This window comes from Thermobia domestica, chromosome 6, assembly GCF_964235325.1.
Source record: "Thermobia domestica chromosome 6, izTheDome1.hap1.1, whole genome shotgun sequence".
Classification (NCBI taxonomy): Eukaryota; Metazoa; Arthropoda; class Insecta; order Zygentoma; family Lepismatidae; genus Thermobia; species Thermobia domestica.
Genome location: NC_137459.1, coordinates 20,767,274 through 20,790,642, shown reverse-complemented (window position 1 = coordinate 20,790,642; position 23,369 = coordinate 20,767,274). Strand labels below are relative to the sequence as shown.

The 23,369-nt window shown below is 36.1% G+C and overlaps 1 protein-coding gene across 7 annotated transcripts in view; it reads right to left on the bottom strand.

Annotated features, from left to right (window-relative positions):
* HUWE1 (HECT, UBA and WWE domain containing E3 ubiquitin protein ligase 1) overlaps positions 1–23,369 on the bottom strand; it is a 220,624-nt gene that overhangs the window by 126,842 nt on the left and 70,413 nt on the right. For 6 of the 7 annotated variants that reach the window (XM_081761380.1, XM_081761379.1, XM_081761384.1 and 3 more), the window contains 7 exons: positions 17,191–17,253; positions 15,573–15,770; positions 12,521–12,792; positions 10,611–10,896; positions 9,342–9,443; positions 6,214–6,813; positions 2,250–2,519 (listed from right to left, as the gene is read on the bottom strand). In XM_081761380.1, the coding sequence (XP_081617506.1) occupies positions 2,250–2,519; positions 6,214–6,813; positions 9,342–9,443; positions 10,611–10,896; positions 12,521–12,792; positions 15,573–15,770; positions 17,191–17,253 (1,791 nt within the window). The remainder of the gene's footprint in view (positions 1–2,249; positions 2,520–6,213; positions 6,814–9,341; positions 9,444–10,610; positions 10,897–12,520; positions 12,793–15,572; positions 15,771–17,190; positions 17,254–23,369) is intronic. The other variant, XM_081761383.1, reaches the window with a different exon arrangement.

Genomic DNA, 23,369 nt, shown 5'->3' with positions numbered 1-23,369 from the left:
TACAAGCAGTCGCAAATACACGCACACTTCAATGGAAGCGTAACATAATGCATCATATATAACCACGGTTTGCCCAAGTGGGCACAGCCAAAACACCGGTTTTTTTCGGGTTGGATCCACCTGAAAAAAAAAACACCTAAAAACCCACCTGGGTTTTTGGTAGCTTTTTGTTAATATATTATTGGTACAACTAAGGTGATCCCACTGAAAGTGATTTTTATCATATTTTGGACTTTTCTTGGGCGAATTAAATATTTTCACGTTAATGTATACAACAGCATTCAACATAAGACCTTTATGAAGTTCTCAATGCACTGAATATATATAACACCTTAGTTTGAGAATTATATAACAAATTAATGTATGGATTATGCTTATAGCCTATTTGAAGAAAAAAATGCAATTTTCTATTTTAGAAAATACTTTCCGTGAATAGTGTGCACGCCGACTCTGCGACGCCAAGGGACGTTATCCCTCATACGTTTGACGGGTTTGACGGGTAAGGCCATAGGTGTTGGTACTACCAGTAAATATGTAGTGCATTAGTAAAACTATTAGTATTATTTCTTACCTTTGATGGTAACACAAGTATTCTTTAGTAAAATTTAGTTTTCCAACAACAACAGTTTAGTTCGGTTATTTGTAGGTACTCTTCAAATAAGCATTCAGTAGAATCAACATCAACAATAGCGTAAAAATTCGTCAAATTTAAGAAGCTTAATGCTCAGAGTTCCGAAAACTGTGTAACGCTTACTATTTCAAGTGCTGAATTCGAATTTCCGTACTAGTTGAAATTTTGATGTACAGTAAAGAAAACTGCATTTTCGAGGGGCGAGGAAAAAAAAAGTCCCGAAAGAAGTGCTCGGGAAATTCCCGTAATTGAACGCACAAAGCATCGAAAGTGAACTTCAACAATAAAACTATTTATTTTACGCTGTTAAATTAATATATTTGGTGTTCATATTTGGCAAACGTCACTGAGGCTTCTGCGATAATTTGATCTGCATTTGTTCTTTCGTCTGCTTGTACAATCCGCGGCAAAAAACCTGCAACATGAGGATGTAAGTTTATTGTGAAACTACGCCAAACAGTACAGGAAATGAACATAACGTCTAAGTGGAACGAATCACGCCAGGATAAACCTCGGCCTCCTCCCGTGCACACTTATTTTGGAGCAAAGGACTTAGTCGTTTCACAATAAACTTATATGCTCATGTTGCAGGTTTTTTGCCGCGGATTGTACCACACATACTACAGGGTACCACTTCCGGTCTTTTTTAAGTGTAAATTTTTAGAGTACAAGCACGAGACACACTCAATTTCCTGTATGGATTTTGGCGGCTTACCAACGTAAAAATTCAAAATGGTGGCCATTTTTCTTTTTTTTTTTTAAAAAAAAAAAATAGCGGGCATGCACACTACAAAGTGCAATTTTCGGTCTTTTAAGTTGAAATTTTTAGAGTAGGAGCACGAGATACTCTAAATTAGCTGTATATATTTTAGCGGCGATCCAACGTAAAATTTCGAAATGGTGGTCATTTTTTCAAAACATCAGTGAATAGAAAATTGTTGCAAGTTGTGACAATGATAATCTTGAAATATAAATCTCATTTTAACACTTTTACCCCAAAGACAATGAAATATTTCGATAAAACCCAATTAAACCCGGAAAGACCCGAAAAAACCCATATAGCCAGGTGGGTTGGGCTTTTTTTTCTTAAAAAAAAAAACGTGTTTTTTCAAACCCTGCATATAACCATTACATTACGCACGTATCCTTATTAATGACAACAAATAAACTATACTACTATAGTATTTAATAACAATATATGAAGCACTACAGTATGTGAGAGCAAGTTAGTATGTTTTGACATGTATTTCCAAAAATTAAAAACCCATGGAAAATTCAGGGAGAGAAGGGAACTGCTTCCCCTTGTTCCTTGCTGGGGTGACTTATGTACTCAGCATTATCGGGCCAATGGGAAACATTTAGTTTGAGTTCCCTGTTAACTTTTAAGACCATTTCTCACATAGTCCTTATGATGAAATGGAACGCTGAACTCAAAAAAAATGTGTACAACCACAAACTAAAATCTTTATAACAGTACACCAAGAACAGGTTAACTCATAGCTTAATCTACAGGGCTACCCTGCAAAATATGGATTGTTTGTGGTTAGTTCAGAATTTCCCAGAAATCAATTCAATTACGAACTAGAATATTAAAGTACAAAACTATCTTAGAAATTACCTTTACGATAGCAGACGTTGCAGAAAATTTTAGACTAGGTTGGTGTCTCATGAGCTCATCTACAGCATTGCCTAAGTTTGAAGCTGTATCACCCATAGGATCTGAACTTCTTCTTCTTCTCATAGCAGCCAAATATACTGGAGACAAAAGCACTTTGAACAGTTTCTCGAAAGGTTGACGCTGGACAAAGGAAGCCAAACCTTCCGAATTCAAACAAAGTGCACTGAACACATTTGGAAGTGATCCTAAGACCTCTCTTGTTGCAGGTACCTTGCAATTAAAAAGAAAAATAAGTAAAGAAATGTGAAGATGCATCAACGTCTCATGTCTATCAAGTAAACGAACATGTTAAAAATATTTTTTTTAGATTTAAAAAAAAAAAAGTTATGCTGCAACCTGTAAATCACGAATGCAAGGAACAAAATCAGATTCCTCCACTTATGCAGAACTTTCATACGAACGACAAAAACATGTTAAAACTAACAAGCAGTAGTGTCATACGTACACCCACGAAGGATTTTAGTTTGTATAGCATGATACTTTGTTAATTAATATTGAAAGCTCAGGTGGTAGTAGATTTCTACCACTTTCGGTTTTATTAATGTGAAGGTGAAGTATATTCTAGTGACCAAGGCCGGCTTTAGGATTTTAATTTTGGGTATGCCCGCTCCTTCGCATTATGGATACATGTACGCATTTGATTGATTAATAACAGTAGGAAATTACTTTTACTGTAGTGGTCGATGCTACTTGTTAAATGATTATCTACCATTAATATATTTATTAAGTAAATATTACATAATAAATATTTACTCTTTAGTGTATCTTTTAGGGTTTACATATTTTTCAAAATTTTGGGTAGGCTCATGCCTACCCGACCTACCCGCTAAAGCCGCTACTGCTAGTGACGCTTAATAGATTGCAGAAAACTACTCTTTTATCTATTATTGCCTATACTGTCTACACTAAAACAGATCTATTATTGTTTCTACCCTATAGGGATCACCGTTAAAACAGGAAGTGGTTGATTTCGTGCCACTTCCGGTTTTAACACAGATATTAGAGTGGAGTTGAAATATATTCATGGGACGTGTACGTGATTGCAGAAAACTACTGCTTGCAATCTGTTAGCATTTGTGCTCTATAACAATCAACGTTAAAAGCAAAATGACTAATTTCTGCTACTTCTGTTTTTAGTAGCGATATTGCAGTGAAAGTGGAATGTATTCTTGAGACGCTTCATTGATTACAGAAAACCGCATTCCACTATCTACGGTTTCATTCTATGGGGATCAATATTAAAACGGAAGTGCCTACCTTCTGCGACTTCAGGTTTGAATAGAAGATTACGAGGAAAGATGGTACCTATACTTAGAATAGTAAATAGACTCGCAAAACCAATTTTCGTTATCTCTTATTGTTTTACTCTATATAGATTAAGAATGAAACCGAAAACTGTCGTTGATTTCCATCACTTTCAGTTTTAGTAGAGAGCTAAAGATGGAGATGAAATTTATTCTTGAGACGCTTAATTGACTGAAAAGAACCACTTCTATTACCATTTTCGCTCTACCGTTAAAACTGAAAGTAGCTGATTTTATGCTCCTTACGGTTTTAGTAGAAAGATAAGAGTGGGAACGGAATATATTCTGGTAACGATTAACATTGCAGAAAAAGCAGTTTCTCACTACATGTTACTGTGTTTATGACTCTCAACATTAAAACCGTAAATGGTTGATTCTGACACTTCCGGTTTGAAATGAAATGAAATGAAATCTATGAGTTTTACGTCCCACGGTTATGCCGGTTAGGCTAAAGGAGACGGTGATGATGAGTAATGAATGAAATGGTGGAATGAAGAAAGTGGAAGGAAACGGGAGAACCCCGAGAAAACCCACGCACACGGTGTTTGTCCACCACAAAGTTCACTTGGCGGGGGCTGGGATCGAACCCGGGACCCCTAGCACCAGAGGTGAACGCTCTACCACTGAGCCACCGCGCCCCCCAACGTACCACTTCCGGTTTGAATACGGGGTTAATAGAGAAGGTGCTACTTATTCTTAGTACGGTAAGTTGATTCCAAGAAACAGCTTCTCACTATTTCTTACTGTTTTTGCTAATATAGATCAAGTTATAGTGAATTTCTACTCTTACGGAGATTCTAGCAGAAAGTTAAGGATGGAGATAAAATGTATTTTTGGGACACTTCAATCGGTTGCAGAAAACAGCTTATCGGTATCTATTAACCGTTCTTGCTTTACAGTGATCGACGTAAAAACCGGAAATGGTTGATTTCTACCACTTTTGGTTTGAATACCGCCTCCAAACATGAACTAGATTTTTAACTTTTGACCCTCTATGTCAGCGTTTCCCAACCGGTGTGCCGCGAGGAAATCGAAACAAAATTATTAACTCTATAGCAACCAAATTGCAAGACATAGGGAAAAAGATGTATATTTTTGTTTTTCACATTACTATGAATTTCCACCATGGAAAATTTACTGTAATTGTAATATATTATTCTACATCTCTTGCTGTGTAGCAGACAGTATTTCGGCTCGTACACATTTCCACGGTTAGCTGCTATGTTACGCTTCAATTGAGAGTCATACTAACACTGAGAAATGCAAGCACTTGTACGGTACACGTCAAGTGAACGTTCGTAGAACACTCATTCGCACGTGAATGACAGAACAACACTTTGTTCAACAGGTGTGTTTTGAATTCGACGCTTCGCAAGCTGTGTGATTGCAATAATATGCACCGGTTTTGGTTAAAATAGCAAAGCTAAAAGTACAAGACATTTGTTTGTTCGTTCGTTATTTAGTGATCTTCGTTCTTAGCGAAAGGTTGGATACAGTTTTCAAAAAAGAAAGCGAATTTTTAAAAATCTGAGTCCTATATTTCATTGCAATCGTTTTCTATTTTAAAATTAGAATGAAAAATAAGCGTAATGAATTAGCATAGGGGAAAACCAGTGATCGAGCTTTCATCTCTGTAAGAAGATCAGTAATCACAGAAAAAAAAAATTACCATGGTATTTTATATTTGCAAATAATAATAATATCTATGAGTGTGCCGCGAGAATTCAAGTTACACACGTAGTGTGCCGAAAGTTGAAAAAGGTTGGGAAACGCTGCTCTATATCCTGATCAAATTTCGTGGAGATTATTATTTTTTTTTTGTGTGTGTGTGTGTGTGTGTCTACCGGACGCACAGACACAAGAACAAGATAAATATATAAAAGAATTTTGGTAAACCAAACTTCCTAAAAAAAATAGTCTGTTTTAATTTTCTGTTTCTTGATGCAAATAAAAAATTAAAACTACATATGATCAGACTGCTAGATATGAATAAACGTTAGTTACTTCAGGTATGTGTTCACGGCTAAATACACCGCCAAAAGACAATGAACTTGTATCTTTGAATATTCAAGCTTTAACAAAGGCTTGGTTACAAAGAATACCTACATATCTATAACACGCTTATATACCACCATTGTGTTCATCCTTCTCTCATGATACGTACAAGATATAGTCTTCATCAAGGAAGCATGCACTTATTCTTTCATACGCCTGGAAGGCCATCCCCTACAGGCTAAAGTAGACGGATGATACATGCATGAGCCTGTATACGAGAGCCAATAGAAGGTTCTTTTTTTAAAAGCATGACTACGATCACCACAAAAAGACAGGAAACTATTTTATTTTTTTCGCAAAATTATTTCAATCGAAGATAGAAAATTCAAGTAGTTTTGAATTTCAGAAAAATCAAATGCACAGAAGAAGTAGGGAGCAGCAAAACAATCTAGTTTAATAAGATACATTCATTTTCTGTCGTATGTTGTGGATGTGGTCTCCTTCCCTCATCAAATTAACCTATGCTGGAACAATTTAGTAAAAATTATGATGTATAATTTCAACCTGGACATGACTATATTCTACTATTAGAATTGATTACTTACATCTTTTACAAGGAGAGCGTGCAGGACAACATCTGTTAGGCCATTATTCTGTAAAGACGACAATAACGCAGGTTCCTGGAACACGTACACTGTTACAACGTCTGTAGCTAGCAAAAATAACGATGATCCGTAATACTCGGCATTGCTAATAATGTGCTTTAATGACGACGGTAGTGAGCCATCCATCACATGTCTAATACTTTCCGTGAAGGCTGTGTCCTGAATCGCCTTTTTCAGAAAGTTGAGCATGGATTTCAGTAATGCTGCTCTTTGAGGCAAACAGGTGTTCCCTACGCGTGATTCACCACTCTCCACAGCAGTTCCTCTTGACGTGGAAGCACACGCACCATCGTCACTCACTTTTGCACTGGAAGTATCTACCATTTCCACATCACCTTGTCTTGACACTTGTTCATTCACTACATCACTAACACCCGAAGGACCTGAAAGAGGGGTACTTAACATAACAGTATCACCCTGAGCATTAACTAAGGAACTTTGTTCTAGAGGATCTGAACTTGCACCATCCATATCTTCAGATCTTGAAGTCGATGGGATTATTTCAAAAGGTTGTTCTCTTCTACAAATGTTCACCTCCAACTAAAATATAAAATAAACATTACGTGAGTTTCATTTCAATGCATCCACTCAAAATTTCAGTAAGAACTTCTATCAATATTCTTCCTAAAAAGAAAAACTAGAGATACAGAAATTCAAAATGTATATCTGAATAAATGAAGTTTTGGCCATGGCTATTCTGCCTGGGAAAATTTTACTCAAACTAAAACCTACATTCAAAAATGATTCTCCAAGTAAAAACGTGATGAAATGACCTCTATTCTAAAACAGGAATGTACCTTTCGTGCTTTTATGTTTGTTGTCTTTTTGTCATAGGAAATCTTGTTTTCGAACTTAGGTAACAAAAGAAAAAGTGTACGACTTCTAAACACTGATAAGGTGGTTAAGGAAACAAAAACAACTACAATGATGAACTTTGTTGCATATTTTAAGGCAAACACGGGAATGCTGAAACGAACCTACGACATAAATACTGTTTGTTTAAAGATATTTCCTTAATTGCAAAATCGACTACAGTAAATAAATTGTAGTTTATAAAGAAATCATACAAAAAAATAGAAAAGAAGGAAAGAAGAAACTAAAATATCCGTAATTTTCCCAACGGACTTTTTTGTATCTCTAACTACGGTAAAGATAATCAACTATTTCAAGTGTTGATTTTCAGTATCTTAAATGCAAGTATTGCATGTTTGTATCTTAAATCGTGTAACGCTTATTACTTTCAAAACTATTTAAACAATGCATATTTCCCCTTTATATATAAACCAACTCTTAGGTTAATTCATTTCTGCGTTAATTCTAATCGAAACTAGTAGCTGAAATCGGTCTCTATGTACGAGTGTTCAGAAGAGACTTACTGCCATATTTTTATGTCACCTTTTAGTTTTAGAGAAAACGATTCCGCTAGAGCAGAAGTATTTTTGCCAAGTGCGTACCTGATATCTCATGAACGAATGCGAAGTACAGTGGAGTCTCCTTAATTCGAACTTGGATAATTCGAAATATTGGATAATTCGAACAGAAGTCCATTCCCCTTGAAAACTGTATTGAAAACAATAGTGAAAAATCGTGGATAAATCGAACTTTTGAACCTATGTTTTGGATAATTCGAAGTAAATACAGTTGAAAATTTTTAATGTTGGACAAATGTAAACAGAGAAATACAGTTTTAACGTGTTTTCATTTATCCAGATGCAGCCATAGGGGAGAGTAATACACAAGATAAATAGAAAATCTATGTAATGAGAAAGATGAAGGTGAGTTGGGGAAGAGGTAAAGATAGAACGTGTACCAATCTCATCTTGTTTCAGAATTGGTTGAAAATTTAAGATGAATTATTGATAAAGTCAACCAAATGTTATTAATATCGTATTCCATGCAATACATGAAATTCAAGATTTATTGACCGTACAAAAACAATCAAATTTAAGCAAATGAGGTTTCCGACTTCTTAAAAGTGAGAACAGAATATTCAAATTGTTACTGGTGTTTAATTGTTTGGGCTATTCAATGTATGTTATAGTGTTGTACCTAAATATATTTTCCATTGTACACGTAATTTGAATTATGTGGAGTCAATGTCGTTAGTTAGTTTGCGGTATTCGATCACGCAAATAATAAGCTGCTTTAAAGGTAAAGTCTACACCATAGGAATATGTTTTTGATAGCACAGTACTTTGGTTTGTTTGTTGTTGTGAAAATGAATGTTGTTGGATAATTCGAATTTTGGATAATTCGAAGTTTTTTCGTGTCCCCTTGGACTTCGAATTAAAAAGAGTCCACTGTATAATAATAATAATCTTTATTTCAGTGCCGCGAACAATTTATCAAAATAGTTCACAATATCTCTCAGGCGTTTGTTTCATGGTCAAATGATAATGAAAAACGAAGGATAACCATTTCTCCAGTCTAAGATGAATCTTTATTGTTTGAAGTGTTCTACCCAACGAACACCATACATCACTAAAATTATAATTAATTGTATGTGTAATGTATTTGTCTATTACATACTGCATGCAAGAAGAAAGAAAACAATGATCACACAGGAATTAGAAACTCAAACTGGAAGTAGGCTCAAACATTGCAAACAGTGCGAGATATTGAAAAAATAATGGAAAAAAGCCCTCCCCTTTATGGTACCCCTTGCCGATTTTTATCAAGATGTCTTTCACTTGTGTCTGCAAAGGGACATGCACAGATATTGTGAGGAATGACAAGGAGATTCATGCTTATAGGTGAATGATGCGCTGTGTTGAGAGCGCAGGTTCAGCTAGTATACTTTTTAATCTGTAGAATTATGTTTTTACTATCTTCTGGCAATTATTATTATTATTTTTATTAATTTCCGCTTCGATCGCCATTCCATGTTTCTACTATATATATATATCAAAAAGGCGATAGTTACATGGGTCCGGTATTATGCTGAAATATGTCATCCAGCTCTATCCTCATTTATGAGATCAGAAAAATCTCGCACAAAATTTAGTTATCAATATTCGAGAATGCTTATTACGATAAGTAATAGCAATTTCAAGATAAATTTGGCTTACCTCTAACCGGCTAATAAAACTATCCAACCCTCCATGGATTTGGAATGCTTGCATATCAATGTTTGTTATGAGGTCAATAACTCGAACAGCTCTCGTAACAAACTGAAAAATAAAACTTATCAATGACTATCACATACATGAATTTGTTATTTATATTAAAATAAACTTAATATGTTCTATTATTATCTAAAGAAAAAAGAAGTGAAAGCTAACTGGTGAAACGTTAATCTTAGATCAGTAGATTCAAATCATCCGAAGTAAATGCCGAAATAGTTATTCTTTCATTACTCGTCGAGATGTTCAATATTCTTGTTTCAAATTTCACGTACCCTACCTCAATCTTTCAAGTTAACATTACTTTAAAAACAATCTATATTAAACAGATGGACATTGGCTTATTGCAAGTAATCGTACATCATTAAACACCACACTACAAAAGCATCATCCACTCACGATAAACGATTTTTGAGTTCAATATTAAACAACAAGATTGCTACATTCTGAAGCATACACAAAATGGTGTAAGGCTCATTTAAACCATGGCAAATCGATCGTTGCAATACTTATACAGTGTCCTGTGAAAGTGTATACCCACTCATTACACATTCCTGTATCGGTAATTTGAATAATTTTCCATGGAAAGAAAATTCTCTGCGTTACGTAAAATCGTTCTAAAACTATTTCATTCACTTTAGTTGACAAAAGAATAAGATACGTGTATTAATTTTCCTTGGTGACTGTACCATCATATTCTAACTGTTCGAATTGGTGTCTACTTTAGTCTTCTACATATAACAACAAACAAAATATATTAACATTTCTGGGGTTGAGAGGTAAACTATGCCAAGTCACTTTTTGGCCGAAATTGAGCTATTATATTTTTCTTTACTTACATTAGTACTAGGGACACTAGGAACGTTTTGAGATGTGGACAACTGGCACGCAGGAAGTAAACAATCGATGCAATTCAACAAAATATTCTCTTGCAAACTCTTTTTCGCGTCTCCTGTGAAATTAATATTTTATGACTTATACTACTTTACTTCTCAGCCCCAGATTTATGCTTGTAACAACTAGCTGAAACAGATGAACAGGAAATCCTTTCGTCGTATTTCAACTATGGAAATAAGCACACAAACCTCGCAAAGTAACCTCAGAAGCAAGGTTTTATTCGAACTGGAGATAATCTGATTAAACACATATACGTTAATCGTAACTACTGAATCTTAGCATTTCTAATACTAAGTCACTTTGAGGGAAAAAAATTACCGTAATGTGTTCCAGTTCGCTTCCAGGCCAATTGATCACTTTCAACAGGCTCTCCATCATCCCGCAACTAACCAAAGCTTCTCCGCCGGTTTCGTAACTCGACAGGTGGTACAAAAAGCTAAACAGCGCTGTAGCCAGAGGTAATGGGTAGCGATCTTTTGCATTAGTAGGTGCCGATTGTGATGCCGTAAGAGATGAAATGCAGTTCCGCACCAGCATAGGCAAGAAACCATGATATGAAGCTGCACCAGTCACATCAATGATGGCTTGTAACCTAGAAGAGAAACTGAGAGTAGGTACACCAGTGAAGTCAGTGATGGGGTCAAACTTAGAAAGAGAATCTCAATTCCTAAATCCGAAAAGCTTAATTTGATTTCGTTTTCACATATTAACAGTATGTGTACATGTGACGACATTTGTAGAAGCATCACTCGACTAGCTGACACATTTAATATACTAGTGCTGTTCCTTATCACAGCAGTGACTTAAAATGTGCTCATACTTTTATTTTACGCACACAATTCTTAAACTGCAACAGAACATTATACTATCTCTAGAAAATAAATACTAGAAGTTATCAGCGTAATTTGAGCAAGAAGTTGTTCGCTGTAAAAGCATCTGCTCACCAACTGAAAAGCAAATCATTTCTTCATAGTCAAGCGGTAGACTGTGTTAAACATTACACTACGAAACAAAACAAAATAAAACAACTGTCTTCCAAAGGACATATTTCGGAGACAATTCTCTGTCCGTCATGAAGAGATGGAAAACGAAAACTTTCAGAAAACAATGCATAAAGGTGTATTAAACAGGCGCAGTAAAGAACATCTAAAAATTTAACTTACAGTGACTGTAGCTTAACATCTCTTCACGTCATGACTAGCGTGTTACACCCATTCATGTCAGTGAAGGCATGTTATTAAGTTGAGATAATTTTAACTTCAATTCTTAGCTATTCTTTTTATGTCTTTGTTGAACACATTATAATTACAGTAGTTCTACAGTACAACGGGATCACCTGTGTTGCACATGGTTGTCTTAGATTCTACTGATATTAACTAGGAAGCATGATATTTAGTTTTATATAACAGATGGGAGGAATTAACCGACTATTATTCATATCCCTTATAGACAATTCAAAAGAGTGAAAAGGTTCAATCACTGGCTCAGCTTCGCTTATCTTCGCTCTAAACTTTCATTTACATGATTATTGAAATACTCTTTCTATTAATTTTGTAAAATGCATTTTTCTTCGTTTTTTCAAGTATTATTTAATCATCAGACGTTCTACTTAGCAAAGCTCGTACCTGAATCACCTTTTAGAAACTTAAAAATCTCAACTTCGGAAACATTCCCGAACATTTAAAAATAATGCTCACAATATAACTGAAAATACACTGTAAAAACTACTCATAAGCAGCAAAATAATAGGATTCAAAATTAAGTAAAATTTTATAGTTCACTTCTATACTAACACACAGAGACTAAGTTAGTCTGCAAGAACAACTGTTTTCTACAGTTGTCATAATGTAATTTCATTAAAAAAAATTAAATTGGCAAAGCTCGCAACTTAAACACTGCTATGTTAACATGAACTCTCATCACGTGCTGACCATTTCTTGATAGTAATTCGTACTGCCGGGAACCTGCATCTTGGCCGAAGTTCAAAATACTTAACTATAGACTCAATATGTAAAAGAAACTGTCTTCAGTGTATGTTATGCATTTCTCGAATATCTTCACTTATTGCGTCCTATCTTTTCACTTGAATAATTATTTTAGGTTTTGTTTTCTCAGTTGCAAACACGAGTTGAAACAAACTGTCTTTCTATTGGATCTTGGATGTTAACTGATGTCAACCTTACAAACTTACGTTACCATGTAGGAACACAAAACTGACCCTTACTTACTTTGGGAAATGAGGATTCCTATCCAGGTGAATGATTGCTGTTAAAGTTCGCAGAGCTGCAGCTCTAATCTCAACCATGTAAGGAACGTCCATTTCCAATACTTCCACTAATTCTTCTAAAAAGCCAGTGTACAATAACGAATGAGCATTCTCCTGTACAGCATTAGAATACACTAACACGGAGAGAGCTTGCAGCCGTGCCTGGACACACTGGAGCCTTTTGTGGAAATCGGAGAAACAATAAGCTAACCTGATGTGTGTAAACAGCAGCATCTGTAAGCAGAAACAAGTAATAACATGTATGTCTGATTACTAGACTTTTAGTTTGAAGAAAAATACATATAGCAGGATTCAGTGTGTGTCTTTTCTTAGCAGCGAGAACTTCTTCAAATTCAAATAGCTTGCACATGTATTCATTCAACTCCACATTACACATATTTTACAACATTAAAAAAAGAACTATTTTTTTTACTTCTTCCTTACACTTACTTACATATTATATATATATATATATATATATATATATATATATATATATATATATATATATATATATATATATATATATCCAGAGAGAGAGAGAGAGAGAAAATTGAAACAAACATGAGAAAATAACTAAATTCTGTATATACCTAATAAATCTACAACTTAAGTTATAAATTAAACAGTTTTCCACATGTACTAAAGGAAACGTAAAACACGGATCAAAAAACATGGTACATTCATTTATAGGACTCTTAAAGAATATACTATTTATGTCGATACAGTAATTATACAAACAGGCCAACGTATAGTAAGGGGGGAATTACGCATTAATACCAAGTAGAAGCGTCTCGTGTACAACATGCGAAGAATTTGATTTGAAGGGAGTGGTATTTTCTCAATATTGAAATGGGAAGGGTAGTAATTTCTACCACTTCAGGTTTTAGTAGAACCGGAGATAAAAAATTATTCTTGAGAGGCTCAACTGGTTGCAAAAAATTGGGTTTTTGCTATTTATTACTGTTTGCTCAATATCCTTACTTTCAAATATCTAGGATCAATATTTATTAACGAAAACCATATTCACGAAGAAATTAAATCTCGATTAAAAGCAGGGAATTCGTGTTGTTATTGAGTTCAAAATCTCTTGTTGTCGTGAATTTTGTCGAGGAATTTGAAGCTTAAAATATATAAAACAATAATCATGCCTATTGTTCTGTATGGCTGCGAAACATGGTCACTCACTCTGAGGGAAGAACAGACTGAAAGTATTTGAGAACAAGATCCTGAGATGAATATTCGGACCCAAGAGGAACGGGAATGGGGAATAGCGGAAACTTCATAACGAGGAACTACATAATTTATACGGTTTACCAAACATTGTTAGGGTCATCAACTCTAGGAGGCTTACGTGGGCAGGTTATATAGCCAGGATGGAAGAAAGTAAGAACGCTTTCGAAGCCTTAACAGGAAGACCAATTGGAAAACGACCATTAGGAAGACCTAGGCGCAGATGGGAGGACAATATTAAGATGGATCTCGCAGAGATAGGAATACAAAGTAGAAACTGGATCCAGTTGGTTAAGAATAGAAGTCAGAGGAGTGCTTTTGTGAACGCGGCATTGAACCTTCGGGTTCCATAGGCCATAGAGTTAGTTAGTTAGTTGGTCAATAACTTTAAACAACGTTAAAAACGATCAACATTAAAACAATGGCGGTTTCTGACACTTCCAGTTTGCATAATGTGTTAAGGGAGAAGTTTGTACCTATTCTTAAAATGTAAACTGATTTTAAGAAACCATTCTCGCTCTGTCTAATAGTATTTGCTACATGCAGATCAAAATTGAAACCGGAAGTCATTGTGGATTTCTATTACTTTCGGTTTTAGTAAAGAAAATTAAATGAAATCTTTCAATTTAACGTCCCACGATTATGCCCTTTAGGCTAAGGGAGACGGTGATGAAAGCAAGTGAATGATGGAAGAAATGGTGGAATGAGAGAGTGAGAGGAAACGGGAGTACGCCAACGACGTTGTCCACCACCAGCTTATTTGGCAGGGGATCAAAGCGGGGACCCTACGCACCACTGCCGTGTCGTGACAAAACGCTGTAACTTTGGCGAAGAAGTTTTGCGAAAATGAGCCGTAAAGTTTTCATCCGAAAATGTGATCTGTATCGTCTAGGCAATAATGGTCAACCAATCAATTTTCACCAAATTTAATCACACAACATGCATTTACGTAACATTACATGTAACCACGTGTTTCCAAAGTCAAGATACACTATTTCTACACGATACAGATCACATTTTCGGATGAAAACTTTAAGGCTCATTTTCGCAAAACTTCTTCGCCAAAGTTACAGCGTTTTGTCACGACACGGCAGACCAGAGGTAAGCGCTCCACCATTGAAAATGAAATGAAATCTTTGAGTTTTACGTCCCATGGTTATGCCGGTTAGGCTAAAGGAGACGGTGATGATGAGTAATGAATGAAAATGGTGGAATGAAGAAAGTGGGAGGAAACGGGATAACCCCGAGAAAATCCACGCACACGGTGTTTGTCCACCACAAAGTTCACTTGGCGGGAGCTGGGATCGAACCCGGGACCCCAAGCACCAGAGGTGAACGCTCTACCACTGAGCCACCGCGGCCCCGTTCCACCATTGAGTGACAGTACTAAAACCGAGGGACACGGAGCTAAGGATGGAGATGTAATGTATCTGGAATATTTAATCGACTGTAGGAAACAGCTTCTCACCATCTACATTACAGTTCTGCGCTATAACTGAAATGCTCTATGTTAAAACCGGAATAAGATTTCTACCACTTCCGGTGCATGGATCCTCACCATCAACGACCTCGGTTCCTAATTTCTGACCGCTACATCTTCACCAAAATTGATGGTGATCCACCAAGTAATTCTTGAGATTTTGTCTCTGGCGCTAACATCACTGATAGAGAAATTAACGCGTAAAAAAAGTAAAGTCGCATTGCAATAATCTAGAATTAAATCTACAAAACTGGAATTCGTTTAAAATATTTGAAGACCATATAACACGAAGCAGACTTACCTGTTTATCAGCCGGAACGTTGTACACCTTCAGAACATCCTCCATTATTTCTGCTGGACTTTTGTCAAGTTGATCGACATTTTCTATATGTATTGAACTGATTTGGTTATTGCTTTTCCCTCTGTTGGACCAGCCTTGCCATTCAGCCACCTCAGTATAATACTCAAAATGTACAGTGGTTGCTCCACTAGGATAATACTGAAACAAAATTGAAAACTACCTTGAATATCGCTGTGACGTTTGAATATATAGAAACAAAAATCTGAATACATAAGAAAATTTATTAGTGCCTGTAGAAGGATTTATACATTAGCTGAATGTATATCCTTCTCCAGTTGAATATTATTATTAATATGTTACTTCATTTTATTTGCACAAGTATATCAGATATAGTAATATTATAAGAGCTTTGCAGGTTATTCAAATTGTGAACTACTCTCTTCGACTTATTTCTTTATTGTCAAATGAAAGAAAAATACAAATAACACCAATATACACATATTAACATTACAATACAGTTATAAGATAAAAGGCATGTGAATGCTGACTACGATGACAGATTAGATACAGATTTAAAAACGGCTGATTTGAGGTTTTAAAGTGGAAAGGGGTTAATATTTCACGTCGATCTTGTTGGAATACGGAACAAATTCAAGAAGAATATCGCTGAATCTGATATGACTTATTTAGTATTTTAAACCGAAAATATCAAATATTCCATGTGTTTCTCGCGCATAATATTTTACAATCCCCTTTATGTCTTCCATATAGAATTTACAATTTAAAAATGAACTAAAGTCGTGCTTTGTGCAACAGTTAAAAAGAAACAGTCGCTACTTTCCCTTTGGGTTCCGATATCTTAAATTCGAGATCCTGAAAACCTGCCCCAATTGATGATATGTCAGCATACCAAAAATCACCTCGTTAAGCATTTTTAGAAATCATGGTAACAGTTTAAACAATATTAATGTTTCATTTTCGTACAATAAAACAATTGAGCCTACCTACCCTCTTTAGAGGATGACTTCAAAACCTGCTACGTATGAACCATTGCGAATTCATACTTCTCACGATTTAAAATAAATAAATACTAGTAATACCTCCTTCTAGTTACATCTGACACTAGATTAGACGTCAATTACATATTTCAACATGTAGTAAGACTTGAAAAGGACACAACACTGAATTTTTCAGTAGTTGCTGAGTAAACATGACTGCATAATTACACAATTGATGTCACGGGGTTGCCTCCTCAACCTCATTCAGCTTCAAATAAAATACGTGGTTAAATGAGTTTGAGGGGACACTAAAAGGCGTGAGATTCAAATTGACTGAGATACGCAAAATGTGACCACCTCTGTAAATTCACCAGCAAACATAGTTTATTTTCACTAAAATTTCGAAATAAGATAAACCTTTGAGAACACAAGTTTTTTTTTTCAAGTCACAGTAAACTTTACTGCAATTGGTTCTCCACTCTTAAAAGTTTGTGAGAGGGAATTAGTACTCACACTCTCATTAAAAAGAAAATAAGTTAAAAATAAAGCGTTATCATCTTGAAATAGGTAATATGCGCGATGCAAATTTTTAACAAAAAAGAACGAAATTAAAAACTTACGATGAGAGGAAGTTGTGTACAACATATGGACAAGCCGAAGCCGTTCTCAGAACCTCCCCAGCTCTAAAAAGACACAAAGAGATAGGTATTAGAAACAACATAATTAACATATTTTTGCATAAAAATATTCACGTTTTTACTTATACATGATATACATCCTAACTATATATAAAACTACATGAATTCACTCAATCACGGACACAAAATAGCGGGTATTTCCGGTTGACATGGAAAGTTGAAATTTTGCACGATCGTAGCTTTTCGGGACTAACCCACAGGAAAATTGTCAAAGTGAATATTTTTATTTTTAGGGGGGTTCTAAAGCGGGGTGAAGAGATTTCTTATGTTATTATTTATATATGCCTTTTTTGGAACTATAATCTCATGTTTTAGGTATTAGAAGTTTAAATACAAACGCGAAATTCGGTATGATTGCACGTTCCCTATAGGTTTAACAAAATCACTAAAAATAAAGATTTCCAACTTTAGAGTAGTTTTATGAGGAGCTGAGAAATCTTTTCCACGTTATTTCCAGCAGGATTAGAATCGTAAAATTTGGTATGACTGTAGTTTTCTGGGACTAACTCAGAGAAAAATTGCCAGAACTGAATATTTTTAATTTTAGGGAGTCTAAAGGAGGGTGTGTGAAGTAATTCCCCGTGTTACTTAAATGGGCGTTTTCTTGAGATACAAAATCTTATTTTTATGCAGTTGAAATAAGAAAAGCAACTTGACAGTCGGTATAATTTTGGGTTTAAGATGTGCAAGGCCGCAGGCTGAGCTCAAACGGGTATAAAGGAACGCGTTCGTTACAACTATTTTGTGTCATTATCATATTGTTAATCTGCACGGTTATTGCCATCTTACATTATCAGTATGGCAGTTACTGCAAATTCTTTAATTTTATTTAATGTTACTTGCTTTAAATGATTGCTACCTAATATAAGTAAAATCAAGAGTTAGTTTGTGTGTTTGTTGGCGTGCGGTCTGGGGACCAGACGACTGGACCGACAGGTACCAAATTTTGGTCACGGGTACCTTGGTCCAGGTCCAAGAGCCAGACGAAGCGTGTTTTTAAAATTCGGACCAGGGGGGTTTCAGGGCAGTCGTTTGCTGGGACGTAATAGTAGTAGAAAATGGCCGATATTAGTGTCAAATTCATCGTTGACATGTAAAGTGAATCCTGGTCTAACTTAAGTTTTAGTATATTTTCAACAAGAGGAGGAGAAGGCGTGAGGGGGGACATGTAAGGTAAATCCTGGTCTAACTTAGGTTTTAGTACAGCGTTTCTCAAAGTGTCGGTCGCGACCCATTGTTGGGTCGGGGGTAGTTTTTTTTTTTCGGTGGGTCGCTAGAAGTTTTTCCTTCTAATTATGGAAATTTTATTTTGATGTTGTGAAGTACTATTCAGAAAATGAAAATTGGAAGCGTTTGTTAATGAGGTGAACAATACAGTAAGTGGTTACTCAGAGCCCTGGTTACTTCCTTAAAGACATAGAAAAATGTAAGCAACAGCGATGGCGGGAATCAAGACTAAATACAGAAATCAACTGCAAGTGTCCAATTTCTTGCACCTGATAGTAGCCTAATTCGTCAGCGTAGATATCAATACAGTTATTAATAAATATCGAAAACAAGCACATGCATCACATGCGACTCATTATGAATAGTTGTACAGAGATTTTGCTTTCCAATTACTTTTTGTATACCATGTGATTTTTGTCTTGGAAATAACAAATTAGAGATATGATTTACTAAATTTAATTAGTTTGAAATACACCCCCATTACGTAGAATGTCCATGTATATTTGAATAAAAGTAGGTAGGCCACAAAATACATTTTATTATTTAATGTGGGTCGCAGTAACAATAAGTTTGAGAACCACTGTTTTAGTATATTTTCAGCAACAGGAGGAGAAGGCGAGAGGGGGGGACATGTAAAGTAAATCCTGGTCTAACTTAGGTTTTAGTATATTTTCGACAAGGAGGGAAGAAGTGAGGGGTAACATGTAAAAATAACCGAAAACTACTAACATTAATGACCAACCCATAGTTGTTGGTATTGAGATGTTCGATATTATCTAATTATGTTCGATATTATCTAATTCGTTTCCTTTCGTACTTCCATCACATACAGAGCACGATCTTATGCTTGAAAATGACCCTGTTTGATGAACGGTTCTGGAAGTTGGCTCCTGGTTTTCATCAACCATTGCTTTTGCATATTCAAGTTTCGATAAAACACCTACTTTTTGTCGTTGAGTTCATTTTAGTTTAGCGTCCCTTTCAGCAGCGAGGTTATATGAGACGTGGACCTACTGATTAATGTGGAATCCGAACCACATGAGCTCCCACCGGGAATCGAACCCGGGTCTCTACTTTTTGTCGTGTGTGACCATCTATATCAAGGAATGCACATCAAGAATGTCGGCAAACAAGTAGTCTCGTCTCGGCTTAGGTGGTGTCAACTATTGTGGCAGTTGCTGATTATTTTCCTGAGTTTGAAGGTGACACAGTACGGTGGAGATGCCGAGTTGGTGTAATAATTGTCATGTGCAGGTCGGATGGATTTCTCTGAAAGCTTAACTGTCCGGGGATCGAACCAGGAACCCTAAGCACCACAGGTAAGCGCTATGCCACTGAGCCACTGTACCCCCTCAGCGCAAGGTTTATATTACCATGTCAGTCTCGTTGTGGCATGGAAGGAAATTCCCCAGGGTATATTCTCGGTTGTTTCAGCCCTGCCCCCCCCGGAAATTAGTGGGGTATACTGGTTGGATGCTTGGACTATCACTAACCTCTGTAACATCTGATTAATAATAATAATAGTAATAAATCTAACTATAATAATACTAATACTAATAATAATAATAATGCAAGCTCTCCCTCTTTGGAGTAATTAGTGATTGCAAGGGGGCCTAATTCTACTCTAGTTACGTTTATGCCGGAAATATATCTAAAAGAAACACTAGATGGATATTTGCGATTATCTGGCACTAGAAAAAGAAGGACCTGCTACGTTTTAATGAAAAAAATGTAACGTTTGATAAATCTTGTGATTGTTAATTAAAGAAAATGACTTTCTTAAAGAATAAATACAATGTTGGATAGGATTTGTTGTTTGTAAAATAATGTTTTATAAACATGCCATTTTCGTTATGGTTTAGTAAGTCAAAAAACTTTGATTCGACATCTACTGATTATAATTATTATAAGCAACGAATTATGTATGAGAGTGGCGAGAGGGAGGGGGTTTACAACTGGGTATCACGTTAGTGAAAAAGGAATTATCTTACTGATAAAAACATGGCCTGCTCCAGCGGAGGGCAATGGCACGAGTAGCCCCACTGCATTTTCGACGGGAATTTAGTTCTTGCAAATACATGTCAAAACATAGAGTGAAACCTGTCTATGTTGATCACCATCGGTTCCATTGAAAAGTGGCCAACTTACAGAAAAGAAGTGGGATTGGTATATTTTTAGAACAGGATTTCTAGTATTACTTGATTGTAAAATTTTAATAAGCAACGGCACGACAGCTACTTTATACATTCTAGACTTATTTCTTTTATTCTTTTTGGCACATATGCACATTCTAATTTTGTAATTAACTACCTCTTGTTAATGAACTGCAAGTGTTTGTCTCGGAGCAAAAATGTTTTGAGAAAATCCTAAGGGAATTCATCTCAAATCACCCGCTACCTTTCGACAAGCCGTCAGGTGCCAACAGTTGATAATTGAGATGGTTAGCTTTAACCTTGAGAATTTTCCGGAATTACTAAAGCTCCCCACTAATGAAAGGAGCCGATATAGCTAATGGGTTTACCAAAACACACAGGCTAAACAAATACGTACAACCATTTTCTTCACCACCTCTTTATCAGGGTAGTGTTCTAGCTATTGACCTCTAAGAACAAATCGTGGGAATCTATGCTTCTTTGTCTCCAGTCAGAAATATAGAACATCTGCCTCTCATATGGGAATACGAAAAAGTTAATACAAGTAACAAAACGGTATTTTTCGTGGCCAAGATTCGCAGGTAAATTTATCATTATCACTATACGGTAAACCTTGCTTCAATGTGCCCAACTTCGAGGATAGGTGACCAACTTACAGAGTAGTAAGTAACGAACGTCTTATGGGAAAATGCAGGTTCAAGACAAACCAGGGCAAGATGAGCAGGTGGCGAAGTTGATAGGTTTTACTGTAATTTTCCCTCGCACATTGTAGTATTAATTATATTTACATTGAATACTATAGGTTTTTTTTTTATTGTAGTTAATAAGGATAAGTGAGTAAATAATAGTTGTATATGTACTAGCGCCTACCCCCATGTGTTACCGCGGATATTTTTCACCTCTCCCTCTCCTTACGTTCCATTCCTCTTCGTGTTCAATATAGAATGCAAGTGAATAATACGGTAAAATCTGCCTTTAACGGATACTTTATTAAACGGAAATATTTACGGTCTCATAAATATACTGGCGAAAATCTGTTAAACTGACCATTAAACGAAAACTGTGTTACACGGACAACGGAAATCAAAATAATCCTCTTAACGGAAAATTTCAAGTTCCACAGAGCGGCATTTAGAAAATGTTCAGACATGCTATGAGAGGTTAGATGCAAATACAAAATACACTACGCTATCAGCAACACAGACAGTGATGTACAAACCGAAACAGACACAACGGATATACGTGCTTTAAAAGAGAATTACACAAAAAAGTCAGAAAGGAGAAGAGGAAGTAAAGAATTATGGGATTGAGTTGGAAGAAGACTAGCCTAAGATGGATCAAGATGCTGTCGAAAGTGCAAAGGAATTGTATCCATTTGCCTTACGTCGAAATGACACTAACATGCTTAATATGGTTTCTTACACGGCCATAACTTTGGGGGCAGAGGGGCAACTGCCCCCCCCCCAGGGAATCTCCCCGCCGTTCGAGGGGGGACCAATTTAAGACAAAATCCTTATACGATGTGAACATGACATTATAAATGAAGCATCAAACAGGTTCACTACATTACATAAACGAAACAGCACACAAAAGGTAAATAAAACAAAAATGAGTCGTGGGCCCATTTCAGTAAAAATTTCTACTATTAGGGGCCCTAGAAATAATATTTATTCGTATGACTGAGATTTGTCAATATTGTCCCTTTAATTTGTCATGTATGGAACGGGCCGAGGGGCGTAATTAACGGCCACGCAGACCTTGCCATGCGGGAGAGCCCACAGGCTCCAGGGGGCTCAAAGAGTAAGAGAAAGGAGAAAAGAGGGGGCCCAAGAATAAGAAAAACTTTTTCTTGGGGGGGAAAATTCATGCTTGCCCCCCCCCCTCCAGAAAAATCTAATTTACGGCGCTGGTTTCTTAAGTTAAAGTGTTTGTGAAAACTTGAGCAGCCAAGCACTGACGTGTAGAGAAAGCCCTCCTTGTTATTAGATAAAATAAGTTAATGTGCGTACCGTATTTCTTCTGTTCACTGTAAGTTTTACATTTATTAACTCGTAGCAGAATAAATATTGTAAATTGACTAAATTACGTAGAGTATCTTATTTTATATGTCCATTGTATGCACACACTATTTTCATTTTTGATCGGTCTACTTTCGTTAACCGGAAACCTGTCTCTAACGGATTTTTTTTTTTTTTTGCGAGTCCCGTTCGATTCCGCTAAACACAGATTTTACTGTACAAATACGCAAGATACATATTTAAGCCCCCATACCCACTAAAGATAACCCGAAATTTCCGAAATTTTGAATTATCTGCAGTCTAGGGTCCTAGGGGAACATCTATACAAAACTGTAAGATTCTACAGTAGTACTGGCAGCACATGATCTCAATTGGACTTCGACCCCTATGCCCTTTGTGACGTCATAGGTCAAAGGTCATTGCTCTTGGCCCAGGGTTAGTGACCTAGGACCACCCCCTCTAGATTTTAGCAGGGGTATCTTGACCCACCCCCTAAATTTTGACAGGGTACATATGACCACCCCCCTTAAAATTTGGAAATTGCCAAATCTAAAAATTTGGTGTGGTAGCCTAGGACCAGAGTATGTACCTCTGTAAGTTTTGGGGTCCATCTCGTTCCCTTTCATGGGTAAAAAAATTGCCAAAAAGTCAAATTTCGGAAGTTTTTGACCTAATTTATGCCCCTTGATGAGGTCTTATTACC